Genomic DNA, 22,805 nt, shown 5'->3' with positions numbered 1-22,805 from the left:
CTGCGCACGCCCGTGGCCCCGGTGCAACTCCCCACAGCCCCCCGCTCTGTCCCCACGCCCCCGTATCTGCCCCCGTGTCCTCTGGACATGTCCCCCTGTCTGTCCCTGCAGCACCCCCGTGGCACTGGTATGGGGGGGGGGTCTCATAGGTCACCCCATCCAAAGCAGGCAGCGAGTGGTGGGCTGGGAGGACCAGGAGGCACCCAGGGGGTCAGGGAGCACCCAGATCTGGGGGTCCCTCCACAGCCCATCCCGCTCCCTGGGGCCAAGCATCTTCCTGCACCCACCACCTCAGCACCGACCGGCAGCAGGAGCGGGGGGCGTCCCCGGTGCTTTGGGGCTGCGAGCCCCCGTGCTCGTGGGCGTAATCCAGTCCTGGATGGACTCGTGTCCACGGCACACGGGGACGTGCCGGGATCCTGGCTGCGAGCGGGGATGGGGGTCTTCCACCCCAGGGTGGGAGGCTGGGGGGCTGCGGATGGGGGGCCCCAGACCCTTCCCTGGGGGTTGGGCACCCCGGTGCCAGCTCAGCACCCTGTCCCCTCTCCAGCCCAGTGACACGACCATGCCAGCAGCCCCCTGGCACGAGCCCGTCGGCACCCTGGCTGCCCAGCAGCGAGCCCCTGCCCAGCTCCTCCACCCGACGCCGCCTTGAACCCATGCAAGCACCACGGCTCCGGGTTACCCATTAGCAATCAGCCAGGCGCCTTAATTCGGAGCCTCCAGCAGCACAAATGGGGGGGTCGTAGCCCCCTCTCCCCGCGGCCACGCACTCTCCCCCCACAAAGCTTCTCCCCGCCTTGATCCAGCTGTGCATTCCCTCCCCTTGTTAATAAATGAGCTGAAATTACTGGCAGGGCTGGCTCTTGGTGCCAAGATGAGTCTGCATGCGGCGGAGAGCTGGCATTGCGGTGCGGTGCGCCGCCTGCCCGGCGTGCAGGATCGGGCCCTGGTTCAGCCTCTGCCCGAGGCGGGGGGAGCAGGGTGGGGGGCCACGGGGCCACGGCCCCTGCTCGTCTGGTCCTGGGGCGTCCATCAGCGGGAGGAGACGGCCAGCGAGACGCATCTCGGTTTGGGACATCAGCCCCAGCGCCAGCACCCAGCGGGTGCCCCGGCTCTGCCCGGTCCTTGGCACTGGAACCGCGGTGCTCCGGTACAGCAAGACGCCAGCTGCCCTGGCCGGTCCCCAGCTGTCCCCTGTCGCCGTCCCACCCCAGCACAGTCCTGGCCGGCTCCCGTGGGGCAGGGGTGTCGCGGGAGCCTCGCCAGGGCTTCCCCTGCGGCAGCTGCTCAAGCCTGGATTTTCTCCACCACCTTGTCGGCCACCGCCGTCACCGCCATGGGGCTGGGGACGTAGTTGAAGGGGGTGACACGGGCAGCTCTGCTCGGGGAGCCGTGCCGGCTGGCAGGGAAGGTCCCGGCCGGTGCCTCGTGGCCGAAGGAGATGGGCAGTGCGGCTTTGGTGGGGGCCGGGGCTTCGCCATCGCAGGCGGCGCGGCTGCGCGGGGGCCCCTCGCGGGTCTCCAGCGTGGGAGAGGTGCTGGAGTTGGTCTTGGTGGTGGAGAAGTCCTCGGTCTGCACCACGGCGTCGCTGGTCTTCCTGGGGCTGGGGGTGCCAGGGCGCTCCTCCTCGCCGGCGCCCGCCAGCGGCAGGGCGGAGGAGGGCAGCGTGCTCTTGAGGATGTGGGGGATGTCTTCGTCCCGAATCCTCCGCCATGTGCCCTTCATCACCACCACCGGCGGCTTCGCCGGCTGCCCGCCGGGCGCCGCCTCGGTCTGCCGCCGCCGCGCCGAAGCCTCGGAGCGGGCGGAGAGGACGGAGGAAGGGCTGCCCGTCCTCCGCGCCACGCTGATGTTGGGCGAGGACGAGTACCTCTTGAAGGGCTCAGGCGTGGGGACGCTGGTCTTCACCGGCAGCCGGGACGGGCTCTCGGAGCTGGTCCTCCGTGGCGGCTTGGCACCGGCAGGGACTTTGCCGGCAGGCTGGGCCCTGGGCAGGAGGGGCCGTGGGCTGGGGGCCGCTGCCTTGGCTGCCTTGAGCTCCTCGCAGCGGGAGGAGCAGAGGAAGACGGCCGGGAGGGCGGCGCGGCTGCGCTGCGGGGAGGTGCGGCGAGGCAGCGAGGCCGCCGGCTGCGCCGGGGGGAGCTCGGCGCGGTGCCGCAGCAGCAGGCCCGAGGATTCCTTGATGAAGGTAAGCTGGCGCAGGAAGCCGGAGCGGTCCGAGTCGCTCCCGCTGGAACGGGCGGACGCCATCCGCACCAGGTTGAGCCGGCCGCCCCCCGGCCCCGCTGGCCCGCTGCCCCGCGCCTTGCCACCGGCCGCCTGCTCCTCCAGCACCGGCATGGCCCCCCGGCCCGGCAGCACCTTCCTGCTGGGCTTCTGCATGAAGGGGATGCGGACGGGCGACTTCTGCGTCTTGGACTGCTTGGGGGCCGGGGACTTGGGGGCTGGGGCTCTGGCCGGGGCTCCCGGCGGGGAGGGCGAGCCGCCCACCTTGCCTGCAGCCGGGGGACCCTGCTTGGCGAGCTGGGAGGGCGACGGCAGCTTCTTGGGGGCGTGCTGGGAGGGCGTGGAGGTGCGGGAGGAGCCCGAGGAGGGGGGTCCCTTGCCGATGCGGGCAGGAGGTGTCGTGCTCCTCTTGGGCAGCGCCAGGTCCCCAGTTTCGGGGGGCTTGCCCAGCCGGTGCAGGCTCCGTGAGCGCTGCTGGCTCAGGGAGAGGTTTTTGGCCGGCGGTGCCTCAGGCTTCGCCGCGGGGCTTTTCTTCGGGGTGGCCCGCGGGCTGGGGGCATCCTTGGCCAGGCTGGGCATGTAGATGACGGTCCTGCCACGGAAGACCACGGGCAGATTGGGCACTGGCTTGGTGGGCGCCGGGCTCCGCTCCGTCCTGGCAGTTCCACGGCTGGCGGGTCGGACACCCGGCGTGTCCTTCCTCTCTGGGCGGCTCTTGCTGTGCTCCCTCCTCGCCACATCCCGGCTGGCTGCACTGCTGGCCTGTTTCTTCTCCCGCCTGCCCAGGGAGAGCTGCAGGGTGGACCCGACCGAGAGCCCTGACACGAAGGAGAGGATGGAGTCGGACTCGGAGGAAGGCTCCCGTGAGAGGGAGGCAGCAGCCTGGTGCAACCAGGTGACAATGGAGTTGGCACCTTCCTGGATGGCTTGCCACTCCACGCTGTCCAGGTCGGAGCCCCGGTCGGAGCTGGCGTCCTCAGCGGGACGATGCCTCGCCTCCGCTTTCCGCTCCCTCCCGCCGGCGCCCAGCGGCTTCTGCTTGCGCTCCACCATCCTCCGGCGAGCCGAGGGCCGCCGGCGCTTGGGCATGGCGGAGCCGATGCACTTCTGCAGCAGGTCATCCTCCGAGTTGAGGCTGGGGGAGCTGGGGGAGCCCCCCTGTGCCGGCCCCGCTGCTGCGGCCGACCACGGCCGGGGGGCTTTGCCACAGGGCTGGCCCCGCTCCCCGCCGTCGGAGAGGTTGGCATCGCTCAGGGAGCTCATGGAGGAGCTGAGGGAGTAGCATGGTGGCGTCTCGTCGGCGATGAGGTTGTTCTGTGGTTTCGCCTTCGCCGGCCGGGGACTGGGCTCGGGCTCCCTCCGGGGGACAGAGCCACCCCAGCGCTCCCTCCTGGGTGCCCGGCCGGGCTGGGCTCTGCTGCCGGACACCTCCCTGCCTGCCTCGGGCAGCTCGTCCGAGTCCTGCTCGTAGAAGCAGTAGACAGCTTCCTCGGTCGGCGTGGTGTGGCACAGTGACTGGAAGGCCACCCCATCCTCCTGGGGAGCATCCTTCCTCCCGGGGGGACCACTGGTCCTCCCCACCTCCAGCTCCAGGCTCGGTCCGCTTTTCGGGGTGGGTTGGCCCCGCTTCCCCTCCCCGCCTTGGCTACGGCTCGACCCCGCTTTCCCTTTGCAGGCTGAGCTCAGCCGGGCAGGCGCCGAGCTGCTGGAGGCGGCTCTCCTGGCCTGGACAGTGCCGGCGCTGCCCGCCTCGTGATGCCCCTCGGGCAGGACGCCTGCCGGGCACCCAGGGCCGCGGGGATGCTGAGCCTCCTCGGCGGCCGGGTAGCGCAGGGTCTCGTCACTCAGCGAGGCAGCGCTGGAGAAGTTGACGGGGGTCCCATCAGCCGAGTCGGTGAAGGAGTCGTCGTCCTTGAAGAGGTCGCGGGTGGTGGCACGCAGGTGCTTGGGGACGCCGGGGTGCGCGTGGGCTGGCACCAGCATGTAGACAGGGACGTGCACCGGCTTCTTTGTCTGGGGGTGCAGGACCTGGCCAGAGAGCAGGGAGGTCTTCACCTTGCGGAAGCGGGAGGGCATGGCGGAGCTGATGCACTCCTTCAGGATCTCGATGTCGTCGTCGTCGGGGGGCTCGGGGCGGTCGGCCCGCCGCCGGCCCTCCAGGTACCGCTCCTCCCGCCGCTCCTCCCGCTTCTCATGAGCCACAAAATTCAGGCTGTTCTTCTCTGGGAATGTGGGTATCAGCTTGAGCTCCACGTCCTTCTGGACATAGTGCTCGTGGAGGGGCAGGGCGCTCAGGCTGGAGGCGCAGGAGAAGTTTTCGTTGGGTTTCTCCACCGTGAAGTAGACCATGGAGTCCAGGTCCTGGGGCAGCTGGAAACGTTCTTTGAAGTCGGTGATCTCCATGAACTTCTTGACATTGTTCTCCCACTGGATGTTGAACTGGCTGGTCTCCTTCTCCGGTTGGCAGCCCAGCTCGAAGAGGGGCGTCTTGCTGCGGCTGGGTGGCATGGTCTGCCCAGGGCTGTCGGGCAGCTCGCTGGGACTGATGGTGCCGCTGACCATCTCGCTGCAAGGGTCGCTCTGGATGGAGCTGGCGATGGAGGGGCTCTCGAAGCTGCCCAGGGAGCTGACGGAGCTGCAGCGGCTCATCACCAGCGGCGTCTCCTGGATGTAGTTCTCCGAGGAGCTCGAGGGCGTGAGGTCCTCCTGGCGCGATGGTGATGACTCCCGCAGGAAGACCTTGTCGCGCTTCGGGAAGGGGATGCTGATGGGCTGGGAAATCCTCGCTGGTGTGGCTGGACCCAGATCCGCTACCTTCTCCTTCTCCTGCCTCCCATCCTCACCTTCCCCATCCCCTTCCTCCATCTCCAGGATCTCCAGGGAGGAGTCACTGTCCAGGTCGTTCTCGCTGTGGCTCTGCCCATCCAGCACATTGTCAGCTGAGGAGAGGGAGGAGAGGGAGCTGCACCGGGAGAAGCAGATCGGGGTGTCCTCCACCGAGTATTTCTGCACCGACTCCTGCTCTGTTGTGGCTGGTGGGTGCGCGGGCAGCTTCTCCGGGATCTTGCTCAAGGTCTCGGCCGTCTGCAGCAGCGCAGGGGGGAGCCAGGCTTGCTTTCTGCCCAGGAGGGAGGGGTGGTGGCCGGTGGCCATGCCGCTCTTGGCCAGACTCTCAAGCAGGGGGACGTGCTGGTAGGATGGGGAGAGTTTGATGGTGCGGACCTGGGGGTCGGGGGGGAGCTTGCTGCCTGCCTCCTTCTTCCACTCAGGCTCCTTGTCCAGCGCCTTGGGGCTGGGGAAAGTCACCGTCTTCTTGGCCCGTTCGGGCAGGTCTCGCTGCTCCGGCTTGTCCGGCTCGGCCGGGTCTCTGCCCTTGAGCGCAGGGGGTTCAACCCGCTCTGGCTTGCCACCCAGGATGCTCTTGAGGTCGAGCCGGCTCGGCCGCTTCTGGAACCGCTGCAGTTCATCCCGGTAGTCAAGGAAGGCGGCCCTGGTGCAGGGCTTCATGTGCTCCTTGGTGCAGTAGCCGTCGCTGGTGCTGCCGCTGTTGAGGCTGTCGTTGGACAGGCTGGTGTAGGCGGTCTTCAGCCGCAGCAGCGTGTGCGCCCGGCTCAGGCTCTCCCGCTTGGCGAAGCCGCCGGCGTCCGAGAGGCGGCACGGCGAGCAGGACTGGGCACGTGCCTCGTGCACCTCCTCGGGGCCGTACTGCCAGTCCAGGCAGTGGTCCTCCGAGCTGAGGCTGAAGCTGTCATCCGAGGACGTGTGCATGGTGGAGATGTCCTCCACCAGCTTGTCGATCTTGGCCACCGTGCTGGAGATCTTGTTGGCCAACTTCTCGGCGGCCAGCGAGACATCGTCCTCCGGCAGCGGTGGCTTCTTGGGCTCAGCTGGCTTGCCACTGCCGTCCTTCTCCGGCTCCGGGCATCGCCTCTGTGCCAGCGCCCGGGGCAGCGCCTGCCCCTGGAGGAAGGAGGAGTTGAGGAACATGGAGAGGACAGAGGCACTGGCCGTCTCCACGCCAGTAGAGATGTTGGGCACCTCATCATCGTCAAAGCAGCCGGAGTCGGAGGCATAGTCCTTTACCAGGCTCTCCATGTGCCGCGTCGGCTTCTTGGCACTCTGGCTCTTCAGGCTCTGCTTCTCCATGGTGTCAAAGGTCTCGGCCAAGTGCTTGGCATCCAGCTCGGCCTCCAGCGCCTTCTGCTTGCGCATGTAGAGCGAGGGCATGCAGGAGCCCGGCGAGACGACGGCAGCGTCCTTGTACTTGGGGGGCCGGTTGGTGAGGAGGTTGCGAAGAGCGGCCGCGCTGCCCATGGCAATCATCTTGTGCTTGGAGTGGATGAGGTTGCGCAGCATGCTGACCGCCCCCAGGTCCCAGAGCAGCTCCTGGTCGCGGGGGCTGCGGGCGGACAGGTTCCAGAGGGTGCCGCAGGCGTTGCTGACGATGGTGAGGCTGTGCGAGCGCAGGTGCTGCAGCAGCGTCTGCAGGCAGTTGTGGTCCCGGAGCACCTGCCTGTAGGACAGCGGGGACCCCCGGCCATCAGGACGGTCCCTGAGCCCCCTCCCCGGCGCCGTCCCCACCCCGCGGCGACCCTCACCTGTAGTCCTCCCGCGTAGCGACGAGGCTGGAGACATTCCTGAGGATGCCGCCGCCGCTCTCGATGATGGCCAGCGAGTTGCTCTGGCACTTGTAGGTGAGGGTGCTCACCAGGAAGCCCAGGGCTCCCTCCACCCCACAGATGGCGGCTTTGTTCTCCGTGCTGTGCGCCGACAGGTTCCACAGCGCGCTCAGGACGCTCTTCAGCGTGGATTCCTGGCCCGGGGCAGGACACGCACCCGTCAGCCCTCCCGTCCGGCCGCCCCGGTGCCCGCTCCCACCCGCCCCGATGCTCACCTTGCCGGCGTGCAGCGCGCACCGCGTCAGCGCGGTCACGCTGCCCACCTCCCGCAGCACCTTCTTGCTGTTGATGTCAGCTCGCCAGGAAAGGTTCCTCAGGATGCTGGAGACCACCTGGGAGGGCAGAGCAGGGCGGTGGGTGCGGGAACCGTCCCCCTGCCCACCCCCTTCCCAGGGGAGCCCCCCACGCCACCAGCACCCACCTGATGCAGCTCCTCGCTGTCAGAGCCCAGCTGAGCCACGATGGCCTCCATGCAGCCCCGGCGGGAGCACAGCGTTGCCTGCGGGGAGGATGAGGATGGTGAGGGTGACGCCGCAGCCCCCCCCCCATCCCCACTCCCTACCCCGCAGCCCCCATCCCCGGCTCCTCCCGACCTTGTTGACCACGTCGCCGAAGGTGAGGTTGGTGAGGGCCATCCCCGCGTAGCGCCGCAGCGCCAGGTTGAGGGGATCGCTCGTCATCTTGTGCATCTCGTAGTCCACCTGCAGCAGCTCGGCCACCGCCTGCAGCCCGCCTGCGGGACGGGATGGGGGGGGGGTGACTTGGGCGAGGGATTCCCCCCCCCCCCCAACACCCCTTCCCCAGCCTGGGATGCCCGCAGTGCAACAGGGATGGAGCCCCCCGACCCCGCGCTCACCCAGCTCGTTCATGGCCCGCCGGTACTCCTCATCGAAGGAGAGCTTCATGATGGCACAGGTGGCCTGGCAGATCTGGGGCTCGATGGGCACCGGCGCTGCGGGGAGAGGCGGGGGTCAGCCCTGGGGTCTGGCACCAAGGGTCCCCCCCCCCCATCGCCTGCCACCTCCGGCACACGCGGATGCCCACAGCCGCGTGCACCGCCATGCACGTGTGTACGCGCGCACACGCACGTGCCAGCACCCCGCTCGCCCCCCGTACCCGCACCGCCCTCGGGGCCTCTGCCCCCGTCCCTGCTCTGCATCTGCAGCCAGTCCCAGCAGGTCTCCGAGTAGGAGCGGATCTGCTCCAGCACGTGCAGCACCCGCATCTCCTTCTTGGCCTGGCCCTCGTCGGGCTGGGAGAAGACAATGTTGTGGAGGGCGGCGTTGGCACGCATGCGGGCGTCCTTGGCGCCGGCGGGGCTCTCGGGGGGCCCCGGCTCGCCATCCGAATCGTGCAGGATCTGGATGAGCAGGGGCAGGCAGCCCGACTTGCGCATGGCCAGGCAGCTCTCCTGCGAGCTGGACATGGCCAGCAGCGTGCGGGACATGTCGTCCTTGTCCCGCGTGGCCAGCATGGACAGGAGCCAGAAGACCACCTCCACCTGCGGGAGGGGGAGCGGGGGTTACGCACGGCCGCCCCCGCCGCGCTCCCCGCCCCGGCTGGGCTCTGGCGTGGCTGCCCCTCACCTTGCTGCTGCCCAGGCTGCTGCCCCCCTCCTCGGGGTGGGTTGGGGGGTCCAGGCTGCCGTCTCCCTCCATGCCCGGCACCTTCCCGCAGAGCTGCAGAGGAGGGGGGGAGATGGGGGTGGCTTGCAGCGCGCCGCCCTCACCCAGCCCCTCCCCGCTCTTCGGGAACCCACTGGTGCCATTAAATTTGGCAGCCTTTCCCAGGCGTTGCAATTCTTGCTTTCGTCAATGCCGGGGTTGTATTTTAAGCCAGAATCAAGGCTGATTGGGGGGGGGGGGGGGGGGGGCTGCCACAGCAGCAGGCTCAGGAAAGGAAGAGTGTGGGCGAGATGAGCGGGGCGGGTGGTGTGGACTGTGCCGGGGCCGAGTCTGCGGTGCTGCGTGCGTGGCTTGGCAATGGAGGGACTGTGTGGGGCTGGCTGGGGCGATGGTGGGGCTGGGGAGATGGCAGGGCCGTGGCGCTGGCGGGGCTGGGGGCGATGGAGGGGCCAGAGACGATGGCGGGGCCGTGGCGCTGGAGGGGCTGGGGGCGATGGAGGGGCTGGGGGCGATGGAGGGGCCAGAGACGATGGCGGGGCTGGGGGTGATGGAGGGACCAGAGACGATGGCGGGGCTGGGGGCGATGGAGGGGCCAGAGACGATGGCGGGGCCGTGGCGCTGGCGGGGCTGGGGGCGATGGAGGGGCCAGAGACGATGGCGGGGCCGTGGCGCTGGCGGGGCTGGGGGCGATGGAGGGGCCAGAGACGATGGCAGGGCCGTGGCGCTGGAGGGGCTGGGGGCGATGGAGGGGCTGGGGGCGATGGAGGGGCCAGAGACGATGGCGGGGCTGGGGGTGATGGAGGGACCAGAGACGATGGCGGGGCTGGGGGCGATGGAGGGGCCAGAGACGATGGCGGGGCCGTGGCGCTGGCGGGGCTGGGGGCGATGGAGGGGCCAGAGACGATGGCGGGGCCGTGGCGCTGGCGGGGCTGGGGGCGATGGAGGGGCCAGAGACGATGGCGGGGCCGTGGCGCTGGCGGGGCTGGGGGCGATGGCGGGGCCATGGCGATGGCGGGGTGTCCGCCCTGGCAGCTCCGGCGGCCGGCAGATGCTGCGGGAACCACCGCGCCCGTCCACCCGCCCGCCGCGTGCCGTGGCCTACTTCTCGTCTCCATGGCAACTGCCCATTTCACGGTGCCCGAGCCACACAAAGCCCTGGCTGTGCCGCGCCGGAGGGTGACGGGGACAGGACGGGGACAGTGGCGGGGGGGCTGCGCCTGGCCCCCTCCTCCACCCACCCCAGGCTCCGCCACTCCATGGGGACAAGGGACAGACGGCGGCGATAGCCCCCGGCCAGGCTCAGCCCCGTCCCTGCTACCTGTGGCTCCGGCTGCTGCACCTTGTCCTGTGCCTCCATGAGCTCTTTGTCGATCTGCTCCAGCCGGGATGCACGGATCTGTGGGGACAGAGCGGGTGTCAGCGAGGGGCTGGGACGACAACCCCCACCCCCCCCCCCGGGACCCCCAGCACCCCCAGAGCCAGGCGTGAGGGTGCACGGGGCTGCGGGAACAACTGGGTGCAATGTGCCAGGGTGCACAGGGCTGGGTGTGAGGGCATAAGGGTGCAAAGAGCTGTGCATGAGGGTGCAAAGAGCCAGTGCAAGGGTGCAAAGAGCTGTGCATGAGGGTGCAAAGAGCCAGTGCAAGGGTGCAAGGGGCTGTGCATGAGGGTGCAAAGAGCTGGGTGTGAGGATGCAAAGAGCTGGGTGCAAGAGTGCACAGAGTTGGGTGCAAGGGCATAAGGGTGCAAAAAAAAAGGTGTGTAAGGGTGCACAGGGCTGGGTGTGAGGGTGCAGAGGGCTGGAAGTGAAGGTGCACAGGGCTGGGTATGAGGGTGCACAGGGCTGGACGTGAAGGTGCACAGGGCTGGGTGTGAGGGTGCACAGGGCTGGTGCAAGAGTGCAAGCATGAGGATGCACGGTGATGGGTGCGAGGATGCACGGTGATGGGTGCGAGGGTGCACGGTGATGGGTGCGAGGGTGCACAGGGCTGGAGCTGGCAGGAGCGGGTGGGAAGGCAGCTGGACCCCTCCAGGCATGGGACGGTGAGGAGGGGAAGGGACGGCTCCCGCCCTGACCTGCGCCCGCTGCACCATCTCGTCCGCCGTCCCGAAGCGCTCCTCCATCAGCGAGCGGATGTGCTGGGCCTCGAACTCCAGCTGCTGCCGGATGAGATCCATCTGCATGGAGAACTGGGGGGCGGGGGGGGAGCAAAGTGGGGGGGGACACGGCGTGAGCGGTGCAGGGTCCTGCCCGCGCCCCGGGGCCGGGGGGTGCTGGGGGACCCTCGCTCACCGTCTCTACGTGGGGCAGCTCGTCCAGGCGCGTGGCCAGGCTCTGCAGCTGGGTGTAGTACCACACCTTCTCCTTCTCCTCCTTCTCGATCTCACCCAGCAGGAAGCACCTGGGGAGGGGAGGGAGCCCCGTCAGCGCAGCCCGCGGCCCCCCCGGCCCCGTGTGTCCCCCTCCCCGGCCATCACCTCTCCCGGTCGAGCTCCTCCAGCAGCCGGAGGGTCGCTCTGCCCAGGTCCCCAGCGCCATCCCGGTGGGGTGCGGGTGGTGGTGGGCTGTCCTCAGCGCTGTGCCCGGCTCCGGCCGCCTCCAGCGGGAACTTGAGGTTGTAGAGGCTGGTGATGTCCATCTGCAGGGCTGCACATGGGGACAGCGGCGTGAGGGTGGGTTTGGCAGGGGGACCCACCCCCCCCCCACCCCCCCCACCCCCCCACCCCCCTGCCTGGGCACCCACCTTTCAGCTGGTCCAGGACCTCCGTCTGCCCCGAGGACACCATGACCCGCGCCTCCTGCTCCAGCTTGCCCTGGAGATGCTTCAGGACCTCCTAAAACAGGGATGGAGCCGTCGGTACGGGGGGGAATGGGGCTTCCCAAAGCCCCAGCGTGGGGTCTGTGCCCCCCCGGGTCTGTCCTCACTTTCATGTCCGAGGTCTCATTCTCCAGCTTGGAGAGGTGGTTGGAGTTGTCCTCCAGCTCCCGCCGGAGGTGGCTGTTCTCCTTCTTCAGCGCCTCCACCTGCCGCACCAGCTGGTCGTACGAGGCGATGGAGCCGGACATCTTCACCTCCTCCAGCGCCTGCAGGGTGGGGGGGAGGTGGGCAGCACCCCTGGGTGCTCCCTACAGCCCGCCCCACGGCACCTGCACTGCCCCCCCCCCCCCCCAGCACCCCATCACCTGTGCAGGACTGCAGCCCGGGGGACCCTCACCACCCCCACCCCCCCCCCCAAGGAGGGGGCAGAGCTGGTGCCCCCCCAAAGCCTCCCAGAAGGGACGTCCCCAGCGCAGGGTGGGCGTCCGGCCCCGTCGCAGGCAGGCAGGGACCCCCGGCACCCCCCCAGCCCCCTGCCAGCCCCTGCCTGATTTCCATCCTCTGCAGCAGCTCAGCCCTCCGCTCCCTTCCCCCTTTGTCTCGCTTTTGTCTTCTTCTCCCAGCCATCTCCCGCTTCGCTCCCTCCCGCAGCAGGGCCAGCTCCGGCCCCCCCCGGCAGCACCCCCAGCCCTGCTCTGCCCCTCCATCACCCCCCCCAGTCCCCCCCAAGCCGGCCCCGGCCCCCCCAAACCTCCTCCTTGCCGCAGCGCCTGCGGCCGGCCCTCGCGCCTTGCCGGGGGATGCACACGGCGCCGGCACAGGCAGGCATGGGGTGGTGGTGGTGGGGGGGGGGACACAGGGACGGGGACCCCCTCGTCACCACCCCAGTGGGTCAGGCTGGCGGCCGCGAGCGCGACAGCCCCGCGCCGCCTTCGTCAGCGCCACGTGTGTGCACGAGTGTGCGTGCAACGGGTGTGCACAGATGGGGGGGAGCACAGCAAAAGGAGGGGGGGGGGGTGTCCCCTTCTCCCCTCACCCCACTGCACCCCCCTGCTCATCCCTCCCTGCCGCAGGGACGGCGGCTGCCCAGGGCAGTGGCAGCGATTGATCCCCAGCGCTGCCGGCGTCCCTGCCCACCCAAAGCTGCCCCGCGGCAGCTCCCGAGCGTCCTGGGATCCCTCTGCCTCCGTGAGCCCTTTGGGGGGCTCCAGCACCCCCCCACTCCAGCACAGAGGCCCCACCAGGCAGCGGTGGGACCCAGCGCCCTCCCCAAGGCCCCACCAATGTCCTGCCCACCCCAGGAGCCATCCCAGCCCCCACCCCAAACTGCTCCCTCATCCCTGCACCCCACACCGGCTGGGGGACACCCCCCCCACACCCCAAATCCTGCCCAGACCCGGGGTCTGCCTCCCCCTCCCCACCGCCCAGCTCTGCCCATGCCGCACCATGGCCGGCCACGCTTCCGGAGGGAGACAAAGACCCCACGGTGCAAATCCCCCCGCACTGCTGGCCAGGCGGCAAATAACACCCCCCCACGAGAGGAAAAACCCCCGGGAGGGCTGGGCGGGGGGCGAGGGTTGGGGAGCAAGGGGTGGGAAGCGGCGGAAGGATGGGGGGAGTGGGATGCGGGATGCAGGATGAGGACACAGGCTGCAGGTCTGGGATGCAGGATGGACAATGAGGGATGCAGGAAGGGAGGATACGGGCTGCAGGAGGGCGGGTGAGGGATGCGGGGTGATAGATGCGGGATGAGGGATGCGGGGTGATGGATGCGGGATGATGGATGAGGGATGAAGGATGCGGGCTGAGCATGGCCTCCTGTTGCTATGGCGACAGCAGATGGGGCAGCGCCGGTGGGTCCATGGCCCTTCCCGAGCACCCACCAGACACGGGGGGGGAGGTTCAGCACCATGGGGTGAAGACGAAAGCCGGGGGCTCCCGCGCCTGCAGAGGAACAGGTCCCCACCCCCCCCACCCCCCCCCAGCACCCCAAACCTCTCAGCGCCGACAGAACTGCTCGGAGCCAGGCCCCCCCCGCTCCGGCGCAGCTGGGGGTGGGTGCTGCTTGAGCCTGCTCTCCAGGGCTGCCCGCCCAGTGCCCCCGCCCTGCGCCATGCCGGGGTGCTCCGGCCGCCCTCCCCACGCTGCTGTGTCATGCTGCAGCAGGGCAGGACAGGCTGGGACGTTCGGCTGCTGGACACACCGGGCGGTACAAAGCACCAGCCCCATTGCACGGGGCCGGGGGGGAAACTGAGGCACGAAGCTGTTCCCACCCTCCCAGGACCCCCAGCCCCGCGGCGCTGCGGTGCTTTGGTTTGCGAGGGTGGGGGGTGAGATGCTGCAGCGGCTGGAAGAGCCTGGGGGCTGCTGCAGCCCCTCCGTGGGGCGGTGGCCAGTCTGTGGGACCCCCCCAAAGCTCGGGGGGGGCTGTCACTGCAGCCCAGGGCACCCCACACCACCAGCCCCCCCCACCCCCCCAGCCTCGCCCCAGCTCCTGCCCCTCACCTGCCCTGGCCGGGGGAGCCCGGGGGGGGGGGCTGGGGGTTGATGTGGGTGGGGGGGGGTCTGAGCTCTGGACCCCGGGGTCCCTGGGCAGGGACGGCCGAGCGCCACGGCCCGCAGCAGCGCTGGGGATCTGCAGCCTGCGGGGAGGGGCTGCCGTGGCAGCACCTGCATTTGCGAAGCGTCTAGACACAACGGGGAAAGGGGGGGCCAGGGCTGCGGGAAGAAAAAAGCAGGGGGGGGGGGGGGGGGGGGCGGGGCCAGGGCTGCAGCTACACTCCCGCAGCCCACATTCCAGCACCGCCACGGTCACTGGCCCATGGGACCCCCATGTCCCCCCTCACGGGCTGCCCCGGGGGCTCTGCGGTGCTGGATCCCAGGCCGTGGGCCGCCGCGGGCACACCCTGTGGGGATGCGACGGCTCGGGGCCCTGGGGACCCGGCTCCTCCGACACCCAACAGCCCCCCCTCTCCGCGCAGGGCACCCCGGGGCTGGCCGAGGCCGCTGGCGGGGCCTGGATCCATCCAGCAAAGTTCCGGCAAGGCAGATGCTGCAGCAGATCCGCGGGTGGAGAAGCAGCATCTGCCCCGCCACGCCACACCATCCTCCGTGCTGCCCACGGCACCCACCGCGCGCTGCCCTGCACCGGCCGCACCACCGCACCGGCCTTTGGCACCACGCTGCCCGCCGCACCGCACCGCACCGTGCCACCCTGGCCAGGGCCGCCGTGGCCTGGGCAGAGCAGGGCAGGGCTGGGGGAGCCCTGCACCCCATGCACCCCATGGCCCGGCGGCAGCACTGGGGATGGGGACGGGGACAGGGACCGCGGTCGGCCCCGGCACTGCAGCGTCGCCCGAGCGCAGCCACCGCCGACAGAAGCCACATCTGAGCCCCCCGACCGGCTGCGGCTCCCAGAGTCCCGGGGGACGTTAAACAAACAGCGTGTTGTCACCAGCGCCCGCGCATCGACCCGGCCGCGCGCAGCGGCCCCGGGGACCCCCGACCACAGCAAGCCCACCCCAGGGAGCACCAGGCCAGCGCCGCACACGCGGCCCCCCCCGCACGGCTCCTGGGCACACGCCAGGGCACGCATGGGGACATACATGGGGACAAACATGGGGACAAACATGGGGACACACGCAGGGCCACTGGCACATGGGACCCGCTCCCTCCCCACGCGCAGCATCCGACCCCCTGCAGCACCCACGTCCCTCCCACGCCCCCCGCACAGCGGCTGCTCCCACACGCACACGTGCACACACACACACACGTATGCTGCATGCACATGCGTGCACACGCGTGGCACGGCCTTTGGACAAACGTGCAGCTGTGGCAGGGACCCAGTGGGGTGAGCGCTGGGGTCCCCTGCACCCCCAGCAGGGACCCCCCCCATGCAGGGACCCCCCAGGGCCAGCGCCCGCCCCACGCCCCGGCCCACGGGCAGGGCGGCCATGGGAAGCGGCACCAGGGCCGGAGGGCAGGAACGCTGCAGGAACGCCCAGGGTGGCACCCACCTCACACCCCACATCCAGGGGTGGCTGGGGACACCCCTGCCCGGGGACACGGCACTGGGAGCCCCCACCCCTGGGTGGGGTTGAGGTGCCGGTTTAGAGGCCGGGATTTTTGAGGGGCAGGTTTGGGAGAGGCAGGTTTGGGGTGTGGATTTGGGGTGCGGATTTGGGGGTGTGGGTTTGAGGCTTCAGGTCCAGGGCTCAGCCCCAGCCTCCCAGCCTGGGAGCGGTTTGGGCGAGGAGCATCGGGAGGGGCTGCGCGAGGAGCTGCCCCCCATTGCCCTGCCCGTGGGATGGGATGGGATGGCGATGGGATGGGGATGGGATGGGGATGGGGATAGGGATGGGATGTGAATGGGATGCAATGGGGATGGGGATGGGATGGGGATGCAATGGGGATGGGGATGGGGATAGGGATGGGGATGCAATGGAGATGGGATGGGGATAGGGATGGGATTGTGATGGGATGCAATGGGGATGGGGATGCAGTGGGGATGGGGATGCAATGGGGATGGGGATGCAGTGGGGATGGATGGGGATGCAATGGGGGTGGGGATGGATGGGGATGGGGATGCAATGGGGATGGGGATGGGGATAGGGATGGGGATGCAATGGAGATGGGATGGGGATAGGGATGGGATTGTGATGGGATGCAATGGGGATGGGGATGGGATGGGGATGCAATGGGGATGGGGATGCAGTGGGGATGGGGATGCAATGGGGATGGGGATGCAGTGGGGATGGATGGGGATGCAATGGGGGTGGGGATGGATGGGGATGGGGATGCAATGGGGATGGGGATGCAGTGGGGATGGGGATGCAATGGGGATGGGGATGCAGTGGGGATAGATGGGGATGCAATGGGGGTGGGGATGGGGATGCAATGGGGATGGGGATGGGGATAGGGATGGGATGTGAATGGGATGCGATGGGGATGGGGACAGGGATGGGGTGGGGAGGGTCAGTGCTGCCCCCCCCCCCCGCCCGAGGGCTCCCGGCGGGGCCCGGCATTGTCCGGTCTTTGTCCCCATGGCCGGGGACGCGGGGGCTAAATGCTGCCCGACCCCCCCGGACCCCCGATCGCTCCCCCCAGTTCCCCCGATCCCCCGGGATGGAGCCGCGCCCGCCGCATGACGGCAGATTCAGCGCAGCCCGGGCCGGGGGAGACCCCCCCGACCGCATCCAACGCCCCCAACAAGCCGGTACCGCACCCCAATATCCCCCCGGCCGGGGGGGGGGGGACACACCCCCGCCCCGCAACCCCATCCCGGTTGCCCCCAAATCCCCGGCGGCTGCAGCAGCCGGAGCCGCCGGGACCCCCGGGGGGGGGGGCGGGGGGGGCCGGGGGGAGCCGGGGGGGGCCGGGGGGAGCCGGGGGGGGCCGGGGGGTGCTGGGGGGGGCCGGGGGCAGCGCGGCCGTACCTCATCCCCGGCGGCGCGGCGGAGCTGGGAGCGGAGCTGGGAGCGGAGCCGGCGCAGCCCCGAGCAGCCGCATCCCGCCCCCGCCCCCCCCCGCCGCTCCCGGCCGGGATTTTCCAGCGGCGCCGCCGCCGTTAGAGGGCGGCAGCCGGGGGCTCCCCGCAGCCCCCCGGTTTGGGCCGGGGAGGGGGGAGAAGGGGCCCCCCAGCTGCTCCGTGGAGGTTCCCCCCGCCCTCCCCCGGGGCTCTTTTCCAGCCCCCCCAAAGCGGCAGCGTTCGCAGGGGCTGCCCCAGCCCCCGGCCCGGGGGGATCAGCCCCGGGGGCGGCCGCATCCTGCCCGGTGCGGGGCCGAGCCCGGTGCGGGGCTGAGCTCGGCATCACCCCGGGACGAGCGGAACCCCCCCGGCCGCCAGCCCCCCGCGGGGGATCCCCCACTCGGCCCGGGAGCATCGAGCAGGGCCCGGCTGGGCGCAACCAGGGGCCGCATCCAGCCCCAGGCCTGGTCCTGCTGCCCCGGGCTGTGCCGCGCACCACGGCACCAGGCACGCCGCGGCACCGCCGCCCGGCACCCGGCTGGGGGGTCCTGGCCCTCCCGGCATCGCCCTCCCGGCACCGCCCGGGTGCACACATGGCCCCCGCCACACAGAGCGACCCCAGCCCCGTCACGACGACGTCGCGGTCAACCACGGCCGCCAAGGTCACCGACAAAAGGGACCCGGCCCCCGGTGACCTTCCCAAAAGGACAAACAGCCCCGGCCGTGCCGCGGCATCACCGGGGAGCGGGCCGAGGGCTGGTGCCAGCCCCGAGACCCCGCAACACCCTTGGGGCCGGCGGCAGGGACGAGCCGAAACTGCCCCCCGCGCCTGGTGCGACCCAAAGCCCCCCTGGCACAGCCCCCGCTGCCGCCTGGGCAGATCCAACCGGAGCCCGGCGCCGGTGCCAGGCCCAGCGGCTCCCCAGTGCCGAGGCCTCGCACGGCAAAGGCGTGGCTGTGCGGTGCCGGTAAAAGCGGGGTGAGACCATCAGCGCGTTTGCCACCGTCTCCAGCAGCGGGACGCCGTGGCTGCATCACCGCCCGCCCGAAGGCCGCGAGGTTTTCCAAGCGCAGCTCGTGCCAACGCCCATCACCGCGACGCTCGAGGCGTGCCGGGGCAGGCTGGCGTTGTCGGTGCCAACACGCAGCCGGGGTCAGGGAGCAAAACCGGGACAAACGTGCCAGGAGCAGCGGGGACGGCGACAACCGGCCCCTCCGGCAATGGCTTTGGGGAGCGCGGCAATGCCGCGGCTCCGCACCAGAGACTTGGCGCCACCCGAAAAGGCTCCTCAGAGCTGGGGACACCAGCGCAGCTGGCGTGGCCGTCCCCGTTCCCCCGCGGCACCGGCACCAGCTCTCGGCACCAGGCGCTGGCCGGGTTTCCTTGGGCTCGGCCCAGGCCCTGGGGCAGCTTCTGGGCTGGACCAGATCATCCACCCGGGATCATCCACCCGGGATCATCCACCCCGGATCGTCCGCCCCATCCTGAAGAGCAGCTTCTCCCCTGGAGCGGCGGAGGGAACCGCTCCTCCCAAGCCAGAAACCACCAGCTCAACCAGCCGCTCTGAGCCGCCATCCTGCCAAAAGCCCACGGAATCCCAAATTTAAGATGAGAAAAATCATCGTTTGCGATCTCAGCGGCCCCTGGTGCGTCCTTGGCAGCTTCCACCCCACCACCCCAGGAGAGCGGCTGGTTGGGAAGCAGTGGGAACCCACCCACCCCTCAATTCGCCTCCCAGCTGCGGCTTGGGTGCGTCCCCAGGGCCACAAAACCACGTTTGGCCCTTGGCTGCTTCCCGGCCAAGCACGAGGAATTTCATGAACGTGGTAAAACCCACTCGAAGAGAAGCGTTTGCTGCGCCATCTTTACCAAAGAGGAGCGCCAAAAAAACAGGGCGAAATCTTCAGGAAAACATCAAATCGTGACCAAGGCTGAAGAGTTGCGGTCGCCCATGCCCCAGCCCACGCAGCGCCCCAAACACGAGCCCGCAAGCCCTGGGAACTGCCAGGAGAGAGACACTGGGAGAAATTTCTTTATTTACAGGTAGAAAAGGCTCCCCGCAGTGCTTCGTTACTTCAGAGGAATGAACCTGGAGGAATGGGTGGCACCGATACCGGGCCGACCGTGCTTCACCGGCTTGTAAGTGATGGAGAATTCCCCCAGGTAGTGACCGATCATTTCGGGCTGGAAGAGAAAGGAGAGATCTGCGTTGGAGGCGGCGACGCGGGGGCACAGACCGCAAGCCCACGTCGCTGGCGGTCCTGAGCCGGCAGCGCACACGCGCTCGCAACAGCCGCGATATTTCGTTACTGCGGAGGCACGCCAACGCCTCATGAGGCCTCGAGACCCTGCCGCGAGCAGCCCACCCGCAGGACGGACATTTTGGGGTGTCCGTCAGGGCCGGCTTTGCTCCAGGCAGGAGCCTCGACCTCCCCATCAGACCCAGGGCAGGAGCAGAGCTACACAAGGCGCTCAAAACTTAACGCAGCCACATTCAGGATGCTCAGCTTGGATCCGGATGCAGCTCCTCTGTGACTCCTCACCTTGATTTCCACCTGGTTGAAGGTCTTGCCGTTGTACACGCCCACCATGCTGCCCACCATCTCGGGGAGGATAATCATGTCCCGTAAATGGGTCTTCACCACCTCCGGCTTCTCCATGGGCGGTGCCTCCTTCTTGGCCTTGCGCAGGCGCTTCAGCAGGGAGTGCTGCTTGCGGCGCAGCCCCCGGTTGAGACGCCGGCGCTGTCGGGCGCTGTACAGCTGCATCAGCTGCTCGCTGGAAAGGATGGAGAGACCGAGCCTGGAGCGCAGCCCACAGGGAGCTCCCCGGGGACCCCGCCCCAGCAGCGTTACCCACTCGGGGATGTCAAACAGCCCAGAGAAACTGCAGAACCACCCCAAACACGGGGCCCTGCAGTTGTGTTAACGCAGCCCGAGCAGGGGGAACGGGAACAGCCCCAGCCCCGGCCCCGCTGACGGCTCTTACTAGGACATGTCGAGGAGCTGGTCCAGGTCCACCCCTCTGTAGGTGAATTTCCGGAAGGTTCTTTTCTTCTTCTGCTCCACCTCCGCCTGCAGCACCAGGGAGGGAGGGAGGGGGTGTCAGGGCGGCCGGGACCCGCGTTCACCGCCCCCGCACACGGCAAGGCCGCGGGCACCGCGCTCCGCAGGGCGCCCAAGTCGCCCCGGCTGCCCCTCCGCCGCAGCCCCACAGGCGGCCCGGACCCCCCCGGGGCCAGCGCCCCGCGACCCTCAGCACCGCCGGCCCCGGGGAACCGGGCTGGGGCCCAGCCCGGCCTAGGGCCCAGCCCGGCTGGGGCAGCCACAGCCCCGGCAGGGCCCAGGGGCCATCAGCCGCCCGCCCCCCCGCGAAGAGGCCGCGCCGCCCTCGGCGGCAGCGGCGCCTCCGGCCCCGGGAAGCCGCCCCCGGCGGAGGATGGAGCCCGATTGCAGCCGCCGGCACCCCCGCCCGCGCCCACCATCTTGGCCGGGTCTCCTCGGAAAGGGCCGCGCTTGCGCCGGAAGCGGCGGATCTCGCGAGAGCGGCGACGGGGCGGAAGGGGCGAGAAGCCCCGCCCCCCGCAGCCTCGGGCAGCGCTTCCGCCCTCACTTCCCTTAAAGGGGCCGCGCCGCGCAGGAATGTGGAGGAGCGGGTGTAACAGAGGACGGCTGCAGGGCGGAGCAGGAGCCCACAGCAGCACGGATGAGCGCGCCGGTTGCGGTGCCTGGGTGAAGCCGCTCCCCCCCGCTGCCCCAAGGCGGGACCCCACAGTCACCTTCAGGGCAGGACACACGGGCCCCACCGCCACACCGGGTGGGCTCCCAGCGTCCGTCACCCAGCCCTGCTCCAGCCATCACCAGCAGCCTTCGTCCTTCAGCGACGGACCTTCACCTCCGCTGCCTCCCTGCTTCCTGCCCCAGCCGGGTGGCTTTTCCAGCTCAGGCTCCCAGCGGAGCTTTGACGCCAGGACAGACGGCGCAGGCACGGCCGGAGAGCAGAACGGCCGACAAAGCTACCCCGCGGTGGCACTGGGCTGTCGCCCAAGGTGCCTCCTCCGTCCCGAGGACATGGCGCTGCACCAGCCTCCGACCCCGTCCTGCTCGCAGTGGGCAGGCCGGCGCTGGCTCACCTGGCACAGGCCCACGGCATTCATCCCTGGGCAGGCACTGGCCTGCGCTAAGCTGGAAGAGCTGGTTTTGCCCAGAAGGTATCATCCATCTCCGAAACTTTTTACTCAGGAAGAGCTTGAAAGGCGGCAGAGCCTTCTTCCTTCCTTCCCTTCTGCATGCCGCCGAAGGGCCACGGTTTGGCATTATACCACTTTCCACGGTGTGTTTCACGGAGCAATAAATTACAAACCAAACCTCAACAAGGAAATCCAAGCGGTCGCACCGGGCGGAAGGCAGAGCGTGGAGTTACCCCCGCACAAACGGAACACGGAAGGAGCAGCTCCCGTTCTGGCAGGGAAGCACCGCACGCTTTGGGCTCAGGGAAGTAACCGAGCGAGGAGCAGAGCCACGAGGACTCACAGCGAGCGGAACGGGTACGAACCAAACGTGCAACCACAGAAAACCTCTGAACTGATCAAAGTCCTTCCGAGAGCCACCCAGCGACCTCCAGTGCCACGGATACACCCCAGCGCATCCCAAATTTCACGTTGTGCGGAGGCAACGCCGCGTCTGCTCCCGCAAAGAGTCTCCCAAGCTTGTAGCAGCGCTGCTATCCACTCCTGAAGAGTTAAGCCCCATTAGCAGCGATTAACAAGAGCAGAGAAGACGAACGAGCCCAGCAGTACGCAACCCCTGGGAGAAGGCCCCTCGGATAAGATTTGGTTTTGGCACAGCAGCTTGCCTCGGACTCACGGATAGAGGACGGACAACCAGCGACCCACGTCACAGCGCAGGGCTCATCCACCATGCTAGGACAGTTCATTTCCCACGGGCTTAACCCCGCGTTTAAATGAGACAAACGCCAAAGCGCGATTCTACAAGATGCAGGTCAGATAGTTACGGACACTCATCTACACAGTGAGATGCTTGTAAATCCACATTTTACCCTGCTCTTGGTGGTTACAGAGAAACCCCCCCCCAAAAAGCAGGTACCCGGATCATCAATCTGAGGTAGCGAGAGTACGCTTGCTGCATCAGGGCAGGAATTAGGAACGTGAGCCCCGAGTAAGCACTAGGAGATGGCATCACCAGCAAATTACCTCTGGATTTCAGAAGCGGGGAAAGAGAGACGAGGGGCACTCTCCTGGAGGCGCACAAATCCGCGGGATAAGCGACAACGCACTCCTCGCAGCTTGTAAGAACACGTTTTTCACAGCGCCTTGCAGCCTTCAAGGTCAGATGAAGAGCAGCGTTCAACCCGAGCCCGGCGCCGCCATCAACCCCGCGCGCGGCCCCGCCGCAGCTCTGGCGACAGGTTTAGGAGATTCGGTGTCAAATCCAAGCCAGGTCAGAGCCAACAAGAGCTGAGCTCTTCAGCCTCTACAAAGCAAATCCGGCAGCGCCAGCCCAGACCCCTCACCAGCACAGCCGATCCTCTCGTGAAGAGGGCAAGAGCTGGGTGGGCATGAACTGCTGCCTTAATTCCACTGCTAGTAGTTTAACAGTCCATTGAGGCACAGCGTTAAGCCTGTATACTGATGTTAAGACGTGATTTTCAAGGCTGCCAATTGATTTCTCATGAACACACAAATTCACAAGAAACTTTTTTTGTCAAAAGCAAAAAAGATAAAAAAAAATGGAGACAGGCTTGTGTTTCTAATCCAAATGTACTTCTCTTTATTCAAACCAGGGGTAATCACTGGTTAGTGCAAAATGCACCTAAACCTTTTGCCTGAGGGAAATCTACATCTTAACAAGGCCTCCGTTAACCCCTAACGAAATCCACAGAGGATTTGAAAGCATTCGAAGCGCAGCTCTAACACTGCGCTTCGTAAGTGACTCTGTGCGTCGACAAGTCTGCACCCGCCTTGTT

General features: G+C 68.6%; 2 protein-coding genes across 2 annotated transcripts; both read right to left on the bottom strand.

The window, feature by feature from the left end:
- Positions 1–1,290: 1,290 nt before the first annotated feature.
- Positions 1,291–16,796, bottom strand: APC2 (APC regulator of Wnt signaling pathway 2). The gene is made up of 15 exons (XM_075723419.1): positions 16,788–16,796; positions 11,460–11,618; positions 11,278–11,368; positions 11,012–11,180; positions 10,827–10,935; positions 10,610–10,723; positions 9,852–9,929; positions 8,495–8,587; positions 8,025–8,409; positions 7,765–7,860; positions 7,502–7,641; positions 7,330–7,407; positions 7,124–7,240; positions 6,828–7,042; positions 1,291–6,742 (listed from the first exon to the last, which is right to left on the bottom strand). The coding sequence occupies exons 2-15, from the start codon at positions 11,598–11,600 to the stop codon at positions 1,291–1,293; spliced, it is 7,278 nt and encodes a 2,425-aa protein (XP_075579534.1). The 5' UTR covers positions 11,601–11,618; positions 16,788–16,796.
- Positions 16,797–18,834: 2,038 nt separating this feature from the next.
- RPS15 (ribosomal protein S15) lies at positions 18,835–20,334 on the bottom strand. Its single transcript, XM_075723449.1, has 4 exons — positions 20,302–20,334; positions 19,809–19,894; positions 19,364–19,598; positions 18,835–19,004 (listed from the first exon to the last, which is right to left on the bottom strand). Exons 1-4 carry the CDS (start codon positions 20,302–20,304, stop codon positions 18,891–18,893), a joined length of 438 nt encoding a protein of 145 aa, XP_075579564.1. The 5' UTR covers positions 20,305–20,334; the 3' UTR covers positions 18,835–18,890.
- Positions 20,335–22,805: the final 2,471 nt, after the last annotated feature.

This window comes from Pelecanus crispus, chromosome 20 (assembly GCF_030463565.1).
Source record: "Pelecanus crispus isolate bPelCri1 chromosome 20, bPelCri1.pri, whole genome shotgun sequence".
In the NCBI taxonomy this organism is placed as follows: Eukaryota; Metazoa; Chordata; class Aves; order Pelecaniformes; family Pelecanidae; genus Pelecanus; species Pelecanus crispus.
This window is presented reverse-complemented; position numbering and strand designations above follow the sequence as displayed.